The sequence below is a fragment of the Triturus cristatus genome, chromosome 12, assembly GCF_964204655.1.
Source record: "Triturus cristatus chromosome 12, aTriCri1.1, whole genome shotgun sequence".
NCBI classification, from domain to species: Eukaryota; Metazoa; Chordata; class Amphibia; order Caudata; family Salamandridae; genus Triturus; species Triturus cristatus.
Genome location: NC_140595.1, coordinates 118,742,120 through 118,755,480, shown reverse-complemented (window position 1 = coordinate 118,755,480; position 13,361 = coordinate 118,742,120). Strand labels below are relative to the sequence as shown.

Here is a 13,361-nt window from a genome sequence, read left to right as displayed (position 1 = left end):
CTCAGTATGCAGCGGGTCATACGTAATCAGGGGGCCCAGGGTAGAAACAGAGGGTCTGGATCCATGGCAGAGCATGTGGATAGCTGCTCACTGTGGAAAGGATCTCCATTTAGATTGCATCTCTTCTATCCCTCCACTGTCTTTCTCAATCCAAATAACTGACTAACATATCCACCACTCAAATTAATTTCATATTTCCCTATACTAATTCACAACTAATCCATAATGGGTTCTGCAGTAGCATGCTACTTGCCGAAAAAGTGCTTTGACAGCTCGTATGGGGTAGTAAGCGCTATATAAATGCAATTACAATACAATACAATTCATATCTGTATATTTGAGTATGTCAAGAACAAACAGTTCCACTGGTAGGGGGCGCGCACATGAATCACCCACCGCCCTTCACCTACTCTTGTATCGTCATAGGCTATCCACCTATACTACAGCCTGTTCTAAGTATAGTCAGGGCCTTGGGAATTATGTGGCAGCGGAGGACCAAATTATGAGGCAGGGTTGATTTAATTAAGCGGCAAGAAAAGGCAAATTATGTGATGCAAAGCAGCAGATTTGGAATAGTATTGCTTTATTATTTTTACACATACTAGCACGGTTTGGACAAAGATTATGTTGCAAATCCATAATTATTCGGAAAATGCTGCAGCATTGCATAATACAGTGGCCCTGACTATTGTCAACCGTAAGTTAACAAAGGCACCTGGATCCTTTCGGTAAACACATACATTTTATGTGGCTTTCCTGAATATCTGGCATGAGTCTCGCACCCCAACACAAATAATCAAAGCAATGCAACTGACCTGCAATTGAATGTACAGACCCATTCTGCTAATATTAACAGAACTCAACAAACCAAAAGGATTTCAGTTTTTTGCTTGTTCTTTAAAGGCAGCCCTTCACCTGTGGCGGTTTCCATTCAGTACTTTGGGCCCACACCTATTGTAGCAACGCGCCATACGAATTCTGAATCCAATACAGTGCAATACAGTAAGCGTACAAAGAACACACACAGGGCACATAGTAAATTTGGTTTAATGGTACACCGTATTGTACATTATCTTGTTTGAAAACTATGAAAAATGCAATAAAAAATATCATCTTTGAAACGCGCTGGCGAAAACTGCTTTGCTTTTTGGGGGAAATATACAGGTAACCCTCTATATAAGGTGTGAGTTATGGCAGTGAGTGAGGATGGCTGATGTCACATTGTCACATGGCAGGAGGTAGTAGCTAATTCAGTCCTGTTTTTTTCATTGATATTTGTAGTTTTGAGCAGTCATATGTGCAGGTTTCAAAATATCGGAATGTAATGAAAAACTCAGTATTGGATTAGCTACTTGTATTTGACTAGGGACAGCTCAGCTTGTCTGTGGGTGGGATGATAAAGCCAAAAGAGGGACATTAATGAAGAAAAGCAGCCCATCCCATGACTGACACATTCCTTCCAGTACTAGTCTAGCATCTCCCACCCTCGCTTGCATTGCTCCCTTTAATCCAGGCCCTCAATGAGACGGACTAAAGTGGCAGCTATTCTTCATTAGGGGGGAGATTAAAACCCAATCCAATATGTCTGCCACGGTCTTGTTTTAGCTGCAGAATACATAACCAAGCTCAGCAGACAGAGCGCCATTTTGTTGTTCCTTCTCTCCCAGGGTTACTTGCTTCCCTTCTTCTGCTGGCACTTGGGATCAGCGAAGTATGTATTGAATTCCATGCACACCCGGGCCAGAAACACAAGGTACTCTGGGAAATCCACGCAGTCGTCTTTGTTGGTGTTCATTTCTCCAATCAGCCTTTGACACGTCTCCTTACTCACTTCTTTCTGCGGGCCAGAAGAGGGAAAAGAAAGTTACAAAAACATAGAGGACAAATTATGGAAGTAGCAGTCTAACACATTGAAATGTAAAGTTATTGTTAGGACGACAATCCATTAGTCAGTCAAACCAAATTCACAATGAAAGATGTGTAATATCACCTGTTCTCTCCATTCTATTTATACATTAGAAAAATAGGATTGAATTATAACACTGAAACCAAGATTTGACCATGTTCTACAATGTTAGGCACAGTCCAGGCATGGACAGTCTGGGTTTCCCCACACTCTCCTGCCAGTGTGTCTCAAAACTGTCCTGTGAATGATCATCATATGTGGCTTTGTCAATGTTTAATTTGTAAAAAATAAAATAAGTGCCAGGGCTCTCGACAGGAGGCCACTGCAGCTTGCAGCACACATTGCCCCGGCCAGTGCTGCCAATGACAGTGCCAACTAACCCTGGGCGTAGTTTGCGTAGTAGCGCTACGCGTAACTACGCGAAGTGCACTTTGCACTACGCGAGCTACGCGAGCTGCGTAGTGCGGTAGGGAAAATGCTGTTCGCACTGATTGCACAGTGCTGTATGCTTGTCCGCACAGTGCATTCATTGCAAACGGCATGTTGCACAGTGCAAGCAGTCGTTTTCTGCCGCTAGAGTAGATTTGTACTCGAGCTGCAGTTTTCTCAACGCGGACTGGTAGTTTCTCATCACGAGCGGTCGCGAGCATACGTGACCACTCGCAATGAGAAATCTGACCTCCCCAATTTGGTTTTTATTCCAGGCCCCCAAAGCTATAAGAATGGCTTGGGCAGCAGGTAGTAGTCATTTTTAGGTCTCGCCTGACCCAGCGCATGCGCTGGTCTGACGAGACTTTTTGTGAGGGCTCAAAAAGTGCTACCGTGGCCAGCCTAGAGCTACAGTGCATGTGCGCGGGCGCGGGCGCTCACTTTCACTTTCGCGGCCGGTTTGATATTCTCCGTGAGCCAATTATTATTTTTTTCTGTTTATTACTTCTATGTAGTAATGGTGGCGCCCGTGCTTTAGCTTAAACATCTTAGGCTAAAGTCGGGTGCTGAGATTGCTTCAAAAGTAAAGAAAGAGACAATTCTTTACTTTTGAAGCAATCTCGGCACCCGACTTTAGCTTAAGATGTTTAAGCTAAAGCACGTGTGTCGCCATTACTACAGAGCAATAATAAACAGAAACAAGCATTGGAATAGCCAATAGGTCTCGCTTTTGGGATGTTATAAGTATTTAGTTATGCATCTGTTGCATGACTAAACACTTATAAGGTCCCAAAATTGAGACCTCTTGGCTATGCCAATGTTTGTTATATGTGTATTGAATTAATAATTAACTGTTGTTTGGGTCATCTCTAAATTAGCCAGAGAGCGCCATCTTGTGGCAGCCTGTCACGAGCACCGGTGTTGACAATTAAGTGCCAGTGCCCAGCACCGTATACCACCGGCTCAAATTAAGCACTGGGCTTTGTTATAGTCAAAACTCATCAAGTCCTTCTCCAGCCCCATTGGGTATGTCATGGAGTCGCATGTATATATTTTAATTTCTTTAGGTTTACCATTGTACTAGATATGTTTATAATTTGCCATATATGTAGCTCTCCAGCATCATGATGCTGGAGAACTAAACTTATGTATAACTAAAGTTTTCCCTTTGCTGACATTGTTAGCGAGGTCGCCAGTTGGAGCCAAATACAGTTGTAAAGTAGACCAACATCGGCAGCTAATAAGTCCAATGCCCGCCAACCATGACTCAAGAATTTTGCCTAGAATGCTGACTGGTATTGACACTTACCCCACAAATATGTGGGAGCTCATTCTGTATCAGTGCAATGCATTCTTCTTTGTTCAACGTGAAGGGGTCTCCACCCTTCCCGGCGTAGTTTTTATAGACATCACATATGAAGAGCAAGGCATGTTCAAGGGTGACGGCCATCTTGAAAGCTCCTGGTCAATCTGCAATGGAGAGGAAGAGCCATGTCAAAGGAAGAGAATGAGGAACCAAAGTGAAAGTTAGCCAGATGTTACCAATTAATATGAAAAATGAGCACAATTTGCAGAAATATGACAGAATGTAAGCCAATTTCACCTATATTCCAACCTGACTGTGACACAGTTTGGCATGGGCATTTGGGCTTATTCTCCTATTTAGGGCCTAATTTTGGTTTTGGTGTGTGGCCCGCCATCCTCCTGGGCAGTAGACGTAATCATTTCTGCTGGTAAGTGAACTCCTGCCCACCGTATTTAATGATCTCTGCCTGCTGGGTGGAGATCTGTATGCCTCAGGATGCTCCTCTGAGGTCATTCATAATTGGCTGAGCGGCCACCAAGCTTCATGCAACCGCTTTACAAACATTTTAGTTTTATAAAAGCAAACTCCTAAAGCGTTTATTTTTATAAAATGAAACAAATTACTCGGCCACCATGGGAGATTGCTCCCAGAGTGTGAGGGTCAAGTTTTTTTTCTGTCCGGGACCGCCAGGATTTTTCTGGTGATTCCAAAGAGAACAAGACGGTACTAAGGAGGGACTAACCAGCCTATTCATGAATCAAACTCAAGCATTTAGAAAGGACAGTAACAGGAGCCAATTGAAAAGATGGGCGGGGAAATGGGCGGGGCTTCTATTCCATACCTCAATACAGCATGCTGCAGAGCAGCGAATGCGCTGCCCAGGCTCCACCTAAAAAAAACTTACATGAGACTGTCAGATCTAAATAGGATGGCCGGTCTGAGGTATTTATACAAAGGGCCCCAGGTTTGCCCGGCCACAGATGTAAGGTACAGGCTGATTGAGCAGTGGGGGCACCACTGGAGGAAACACGACGTTCTGCATACCTCTAAATAGAGCAGGCCGACTGTCAGTTTGGCAGCAAAGTACTCCACCACTGTTCTAGCTTTAAATTAAGTTGCAAAACTGAGAACCTTTCATATTCAGTTTATATACAAGGTTGTAGAAGTGTCTTCAGGTACTGGGCTATTTTCCCTCCTTAAACAGATGAAAAGGAAAAATAGTGTAGTATGTTTCATGCTAAAAGTCAAAAGGAGATTCGCTAACTCGATTAAAAAGAAATAAGTGGTTTAAAATCTAATACCTTAATAGTCCTTAAGGGATCACTTTTGTTTTTTGTGTTTCTCCTTTCTTCACTGCAAGCACAGCTTCTTAATCCGATGTAGCACTACTGCTCAAACCAGGGGTCTGTGATGTCTTCTATTAACAGTGGGGAGACATACTTTACATCGCATGCAATACATCAATTTAAAACCCAAACCCTTCCCTTCTGCTGCACAGATTGGAGTTGGAATAGTAAATTATACTATTCCAACATCTAGCGCCCCCTACAGCAAGTCGTTGTAACGGCTTGCGTTGTAATGGTATGCGATGTAACAACGCATGCATTGTAACATCGCATATTCTTAACAGGGTGACCATATTATTCTTTCCCGCAAGAGAACGGCGCCTGGTTTTCATTTCACACACTTTTTGTAGCTTATTGTTCTTATCCTTATTGCTCTGTGACATTCAAATAGGTCATAATGTGTTGGCCTAACTTTGATTCAGTTGAACTAAGTGAATTAAAGCACCAGCTCACCATTATTTTCAAAGTTAAAGGTCAGGACAGGGAAATATGCGGCCCCAGTGAGAAAGACCTATGTGGTCACCCTATCCATGGATGATGTGCCAAGGGCCCTTAGAGCCACGCCCACACGCAGCTGGTACTGACTGGGCATAGTCAACGAGTGCCCGGTGCAGTCAGTAGAAATGTGTCACAACAATCAAGAACCATGACAGCGTCAAACAGACCATCACATGGGAGTACATAAACTTGACATTACATACATGACATTACTTTGACCTGGCTGATTTACCAGTGCTTAATTTGTGCCAGTAGTTGCAGGTGTTGGGAACTGGCTTTCATCTTTGGGAACCGGGATTTATTTTCATTTTCAGACTTAGAAAGAGAGCGAGAGAAAGGGAGAAGAAGAAAACAGGGACAAAGGGAGGAAGCAGTGATAAAAAAAGAACCTGCATCCAGTGGTGGCAGTGTGGAGGGCATGGGAGGGAGAGCTGAGTCAGCTAGATGATGATGATTGGAGGGAGGCGGTAGAGGCCCGCAGAGAGGCGGTAATAGCCTCCCAATTTAGACTAATACAACTGAAGTTGCTCCACCGCGTCTACTTCACTCGAGCCTGGGTACATCACATGGCCATGATTCCCGCAGGGAACCGCCTGAGGTGCGATGACCCACAGGGAGACATACCCCACACGCTCTGGCATTGTCCTGCACTATCCCACTTCATAAGCAGTGCTCTGGGGCGGTTTGAGGGGGTGCTAGGCTGGAATATTCCCCGGGACCCCAGACTCATCCTTCTTCACATCATAGATGATCTAGGGGGAACCGAAGGGCGCTTCTTTGGCTAGGCTTGATGATCGCCCAGCGGGACATTGCTAGGGCCTTGGAAGATGCGGCGGCCCCCCATTGTGCAAACATGGGCCAAGGGCATGGATTACTGTAGGGTGTTGGAACGCCCAATATATATGGCAAGGGAATGCCCCTAGAAAGACTATAACGTTTGGAAGGATTGGGCGTGGCTCAGGGGCATACAGCTAGATCCCTGCACAGACAGACCATGGTCCAATGTGGGAGACATACGCCAGCGCAGCATTGATGCACCCAATTCACAAATGAGGGGAGTGGGTCAGGCTCTGGTATACTAGAAAATGTTGTTCTGCTATGTTTTTGCAGTGCTACTCATTGTGCTGTATTTTATGCATATGTTGCACGTGGCGCACCAATTCTCGCCTTGGTTGTGAAATCAATAAAATGCTGGTTTTAAAAAAAAATAGACCTGCAAAGGTGCAATAAAGAGTCAGGAAGTGCAGGGTGGTGGAAGTAAAAGGTGTAAAGTGGGATCTAAACGAGACAACCATAGTTTTTGGCTAACCCAACATTTGACGAGGCGAGCAGCGGTAGAGGTGGGCAAGCCAACAAATTAACAGGGCACGTCGAGCCAAGGGTCTGGCTTGGCTCTTAGAGCCCCAGCACGAGCCGAGCCCTGAGCATGTTTGCCGTGTAAATCATAAAACAATCATAAATCATAAACAAACACTCTTTAAAATACGATGAAGTCTCTTCTAAATTCAAAAAAGTGTATTTAGCATGGGTAAATTGTGTTTTCTGGTTTCACTTTGTACAAATCAGCCACTAAATGGGAATGTATTTGTCTATCCTTGTTACCTTAAATGTCAATGCTTTGTTTTTACCTCTATGCGTGCCGGTAGAGAGAGAGGGTGACAGGCAGTAGCCACATTAAAGCAGGGCTCGTTGTGGGCTCTGGTTCCAAAGAGACCTCGAGCTGAGCCAGAGCCAGGCTTCAGGCTAGGGCCTGGCTCGAGCTTTCAGTGGCTTGCCAACCCTGGAAGTAGCGGTCTCCTAATTATTATGTGGCTACCTGCACTTGTGTGGTTTTGTAAATTTAGTACTGGTCCTAGCACCTTGGGCGCGGGAGGCACTTAAAGGTCATGGCATGTCGTTTGATGGTCTTGTGAAGCAGTGCTTTGGCCAGTGTGATGGGTGCCACTTCAATGGGAGAGGATGTGGTCCGTCGGCTAGATTGCCGACTTTGGTGCTGGAAACCAGGGTTCCTCGGGGTCGCGTCCACATCCTGTGATTCTGGGCAAATCACTTAATCTCCCCGTGCCTGAATGTGTCCTTGTGTAACGTAACTGGTGCTCATGTAAAGCGCTCCAATACCTTCAGGTCGAGTTTGCGCTTTATAAATCTGCATTAAAAAAAATGAGTTTCATAGTGACAAGGGGGCTTCGATTAGGAAACATGGGCGGACCTTGACGTTGAAATATAACTCGATTCCCCGTCAGGAAAAGCCAATTTTGGAGCAAAAAGCAAGCGTTAACGCACATAAAAGAATAATTGCAATTTCGTTGAAGCGAAGAAGGATGCAGTTGTATGTTGTTTTACTACTGCTGAAAGTTAACAACATTTACGAACAGCCTCGATTACAAAGCCACCATTATTCATGCTCTGAGACTCAAGACTAATCATTGGATCAAAGTCTAATTTTTTGTGGTTTTGACAAATGAAGGAAGTGCGCAACAGTCTCCCTTGTGCAACGACTGCTCTGTGTTGCTTGTTTACCCGGGGTTTAGTCTCTCGGGTTCGGCAGATCTCCGAGTGGCGACAATGAGGTGAGCTTCCTAGATCCTCTGCGGCGCCGCTACGCTGGTGAGTAGGGGCGTGCCCATAGCGTGGTGACGTTTTGATGGGCACGTAAAATTGACATGGTGGGTGTACATGGCCCACCCTAGTGATAGAAGCATGCTGTACAAATTGCTAATGGTGGCGTGCATTGACCCAACATATTGAAAAATGCTATCAAGTTTTCAAGATAGCCATACTAAATATTCATGAGAAAAATATGCTTGTATTACTGTTGCATTTACTGTATTGAATTGTATTGTATTGTAATTGCATTTATATAGCGCTTACTACCTCTGATGATGCGTCAAAGTGCTTTTCCGGCGAGTATCACGCTACTCCGGAACCCATAAAGGATTAGTGGGGAATTAGTATAGTGAAACATGGAAGTAATTTGAGCGGTGGATATGTTAGTCTGCTATTTCGATTGAGAAGGATAATGGAGGAATAGAAGAGGAAAAGGTTTGCATTTATACAGCGTCTGCCAACCCTGATGAGGCGTTGAAGCGCTTTTCGGCGAGTAGCACGCTACTCCGGAACCCAAACAGGATCAGTGGGGAATTATTATAGGGAAATATGAAATAAATGTGAGTGGTAGACATGTTAGACTGTTAGTTGGATTGAAAAGGAATAGTGGAGGGATGGAAGAGGTAAGGGTCAAGAATTTGTATTTATTCATTTATTTCTTCTTGTTTGGAGTTCATATCAGTAGGAGGAGGTTTGGGGTGAGTAAAAGGGAAGGTGGAGGGGGAAGAGTCAGAGGGAAGGGTTTAGAGAGGCCTGTTTGGGAGATCTGAATAGTAACAGGTATGAGATGATGCAAGGAGGGGTAGAGGTGGGAAGAGTCTAGAAAGGGTTATTTTGGGGATCATAGTAGTGGTAAGGGTTTTGGGATGAACGAGACAGTAGAGATAGAGGATGTATTGACAGAGGAATAGGGTGAGAAATAGTGTAATGCATTGGAGAGAGTAGTAGAATGAGTTTTGAGATGAGTCAGAGTGCAGGTAGAGGATATATTGCGAGAGATATAGGGTGAGATATAGGCAGTACAATTGGAAATGCTGAATTAGTAGCAAAGTAATAAATATATAGATACATAAGTACATGGAAGGTATACATATGCATAAGGAAGGTAATATATGTAGATTAAAGTTGCATTTAATAAAGCTTCATACCACAGACAAGGTGCCAAAGCACTTTTCGTGAATGTGAGGCACACTACTCAGGTTCTGGTTGTTTGGAAGCGTGTCGGTTCTGAGTTGCGAAGCTGTGCTTATGCGTAGGATAGATCGAAGAAGGGCGAAAAAGTGATGTGCATATTATGGTGCCGCTCATCCTTTGGGGAAGATATGGCTCTGCTTCATGTAATGGGTTTCATTTGATTTTATTTAAATATTTGTTGGTCGATCTGAACACCTGGCTGAATGCTATTGTTCTTTTGGTCTTCACAGACTGAGTTACTCTTTAAATAATCACATTGCCCATGTGAATATTGTGCTGTTTTAACGATATATCCAAAAATGACTTTTAGTTCGTCCTTTAAAATAATTCAAGCGAGAGCGAAACAGGTTTTATCCAGAATTTTTCACTTTTTTGCGTTCATGAAATTTTGGATGGACACTTCAGCTCCACATTTTGCATTTGGTGTTGCCAGAACAGGATCGTTATTAGCTGTGGTGTAGGCGCACATGCTCAACCGTGCTAGCTGTGCCTAGGTCCGAGTACTGACATTTTCTGCTTAGCTGACTGCTTCTAGCCTGGCATCAGAGTGGCAGGTGCCATCTTAGCCTAAACATGGCAGTTTGGGGAGCAAAGAGTGACAGGTGTGCATTCAGCCCATGCCCGCCTTATATTCAACTAAGGGCCTGAATAAAAATTCAGCGGATGGGTTACGCCGTCTCAAAAGTAACGCATGTCCCGTCTGCCGTATTACAATTGCATTATATCCAATGACACTGGTAATACGAGATATAACCCTTCTGCCAAATTCTAACCCAGGCCACAAGATGCTTGACAATTGATATTAACCCCATCAAATTACCTTTAGATAGGTTAAAAATGGAGTGAATCTGGGTTGACCTAGTGATTCCAATCAATTATTCTGTAACCCTAGTGTGGGATCCACCACTGCCTCCTGGAACAAACTCCGAAATGAGAGCTTTCTTAGTGGTAGTATATTTCGTTTTCCCACCACTTTACCTTTTTTTAATTTTTTTACGGAGTTTTATATAGCACGAACTTGACCCGAAGGTATCGGGTATCAGAGAGCTTTACATAGCACCAGTTGCATTACATGAGGACACATTCATTTTCTTTTTTTGTAAGGCACGGGGAGATTAAGTGATTTGCCCAGAATCACAGGACGTTCAGTGTCGTTGCCGAGACTCGAACCCAGTTCCTCAGAATCGAGGATGACCGCCCTAGCCGTTAGGCCACATCCTCTCCCCTTATCTTTCCCCTCTCTCTGCTCATGTAAGGCAGTGGCGTAGCAAAACTTGTGGGGAGCCCCCCTGCAAAGTGCATGGAGGGACCCCTTCCGGACTTACTCGGGAGCTCTCAGGCCAGGGTACTGCCTTGGGAGGGGTCCCGTGGAGCTCGCCCCCCCACACTGCGGAGACCTTTGTTACACCACTGATGTAAGTTGAAGGTGCTGCCGGGTGCGCACCATTCCACGGGTGTGGGCTCAATCATGAAGTAAGGCTGTAAGCAATGTCCATTTACTGTTCTAAAGTTAAGATGGATAATGTAACCTGTAGTGTCCAAAAAAGAGTTAACCGTATTCTGCACTGTGGTGGGCATGGTGTGCTGCGCCAAGCAATCTCAGTGTTGTATGTAGTTTCCATTGGAAGTCTCCAGCGTGAATAACTGGATTTAATCTGGTTACTCATAGTAGTGATGTGACAGGTTTCACCCTGCTGATACATCACAAGGACAGGTTCTCTCTTCCTTTATGTTGCACTATCAGTACCTGCTGTGAAAGGGGGGAACCTGCTCTGACAGAAGAAAGTACCTGCTCTGAAAAGGGCAAAATACCTGGTGTGATAGGAGAAAATACCTGCTCTGACAGGAGAAAATACCTGCTCTGACAGGGAAAAATACTTTCTCTAAGAGGAGAAAATACCTGGTGTGACAGGGGAAAATACCTGCTCTGACAGGGGAAAATCTCTGGTGTGATAGGAGAAAATACCTGCTCTGACAGGGGAAAATACCTGGTGTCATAAGTGAAAATACCTGCTCTTTCAGGGGAAAATACCTGGTGTCATAGAAGAAAATACCTGCCCTTTCAGGGGAAAATACCTGCTGTGACAGGGGAAAATATTTGCTCTGCCAGGAGAAAATATCTGCTCTGACAAGGGAAAATACCTGCACTAACAGGAGAAAATACCTGCTCTGACAGGGGAAAGTACCTTCTCTGACAGGAGAAAATACCTGCTCTGACAGGAAAAATTCCTGTTCTGACAGGAAAAAAATACCTGCTCTGACAGTGGAAAATACCTGCTCTGACAGTGGAAAATACCTGCTCTTTCAGGGTAAAATACCCGCTCTGACAGGAGAAAATACCTGCTCTGACAGGCTGCTATGACAGAGCTGTTGACAGATCCCCGCTCTGATTGTGAGTGGATGAGCACTTCTTTTTGCAGGGATGAAGAGGGGTCGCACATGGGGTAAGAGGAGGGCCAGTATTCCGTTCCACTTTGGGCGGGTGGGTATGTGTCAAGGGAGGCGCAGCATTCTGGCTGGAGGCCAGGTGTTTATTTATATCTGTGTGAAGGATAGTGAGAGTTGAAGAGAGGATGTGGGTGGGTCGGTGATAGGACATCAGGTCATGTATTATTCAGTTGGGGTGGATGGAGGCTAAAAATAAAGGGTGCTAAGGGTTGGTGCAGAAGACAAGGTATTTTTGCTTTATTTTTGGGAGCGGGGCAGTGGTGTGCATGCTCCCCCATTATTCCACGGTCCCGGCATAGCTGTTGAAAGCAGGTGCAGGTGATTTGCACAGGACGTACATAGCATCCAGTTGTAGATAATTATCAAGCAAAGAAATGGGATGCTTTTCACTTTGGGGTTTTGAGTGACATCATAAACAACTCGAGGTTTGACCTCATTGTCTATTAATGGTCAGTCCTGGAGCAGGAGTCGGACACATTCAGAACATGTTTATTTGTATCTTTAAAATACAAATTAGGAAAGCACATTCACAACAGAGCAGGGGGTTGGCGTCCTCATGCAACATAAAACTGCAGACATATCACCCTTTAATAAAAGACATTATTTTCACCTCATGGTCCTTGGTGGGATTATTGTTCACAGTTACCCTTCTCTAGGTCTATATATTCTTTATTCGTAGATGGGTTCAACTCCAGCTTAAAATATAACTCCATGTTACCCAGTTGAGGTGAAGTATTTGTAGAGATAAAGAACCTCCAGTGTTTTGCAGATGGTATGATCTGCAGTCAAAAATATTCTTTTGCGTTCTTCATTCTAGTTGCGTATAGCATGTAGTGTGAAATCGACTCCTCAAAGTTTTCCACTCTAAGTTGAATCAGAGATTTTTCATAGGCGGTTGTACAGGGCCAAAGGCACATGGTGACTCTTAAATTTGAGCGGGAGAGGAGCGGCGGGAGCTCATTGGGATCGGCCGCCTCATCACTGAAAATATGGTCCCTCCTGTCTGTACAAGTCCAGCGAGAGTCTTCCAGATGAGCTGACTAACCTGTTCTTGGGGATTAGAAGACACAATGTGACCTCTGTGGGTAGGGAGCGGTCGGAGTTGACATATGACTCATAGAGACAATGCAGTCCTCATCAGGGGATCCCTACTAAGGGTCATTCAACCATCTCACCCTGCAGGCAATGAAAAGAAGACATTGCATGAATCCAAAAATACCAACTTACCAAGATCCCAGCTGGCGACGAGGATTGGACGGGATGAGCCGGAGAACAGGGACAGTGGCGACGAGGCATAGCGTCACTGGTTTTATATCTCAGGCCATGGGTGATTAGCGGCATCTTTTTACTGTTTGTTCCTGTGACACAACGGGAAGTTGGAGCCAGGTCGAGCACCTGGAGCTTTGTAGGGTGGAGTTGTTTACTTTCAGACTCTGTTGGCTTTTCTTTTGTGCTCTTTAAGCTGGTGTTTTCTGTCAACTGCACATGCAGCCAGCTGGAAATCATTGTATTTGTTAAGAAAGAAGGGCTTTCAGTGAAACAAAGAAACGTGGGCAGGTGGATACCGAATAGTTCTTCACAGAATACTGAGTCAGGCCAACTTAAATCTTGTTGGCTGTATACGTCT

The 13,361-nt window shown here is 44.6% G+C and overlaps 1 protein-coding gene across 2 annotated transcripts; it reads right to left on the bottom strand.

Moving 5' to 3' along the window:
* Positions 1-1,029: 1,029 nt before the first annotated feature.
* LOC146772817 (protein S100-A2-like) lies at positions 1,030-13,035 on the bottom strand. 2 transcript variants are annotated; one of them, XM_085636847.1, is made up of 3 exons: positions 12,962-13,035; positions 3,645-3,805; positions 1,030-1,837 (listed from the first exon to the last, which is right to left on the bottom strand). In XM_085636847.1, the coding sequence occupies exons 2-3, from the start codon at positions 3,783-3,785 to the stop codon at positions 1,670-1,672; spliced, it is 309 nt and encodes a 102-aa protein (XP_085492973.1). In that variant the 5' UTR covers positions 3,786-3,805; positions 12,962-13,035; the 3' UTR covers positions 1,030-1,669. The 2 variants fall into 2 exon arrangements, with proteins under 2 accessions (XP_085492973.1, XP_085492974.1); XM_085636848.1 differs by lacking the exon at positions 12,962-13,035 and adding an exon at positions 4,943-5,042.
* Between the last annotated feature and the right edge of the window lie 326 nt (positions 13,036-13,361).

Coding starts and splice junctions, on each gene's coding strand:
- LOC146772817 (XM_085636847.1), bottom strand. CDS start 3,785: ATGGCCGTCACCCTTGAACATGCCTTGCTCTTCATATGTGATGTCTAT. Junction 1,838..3,644: donor AGCTCCCACATATTTGTGGG/GTAAGTGTCAAT, acceptor TCTGGCCCGCAG/AAAGAAGTGAGTAAGGAGAC.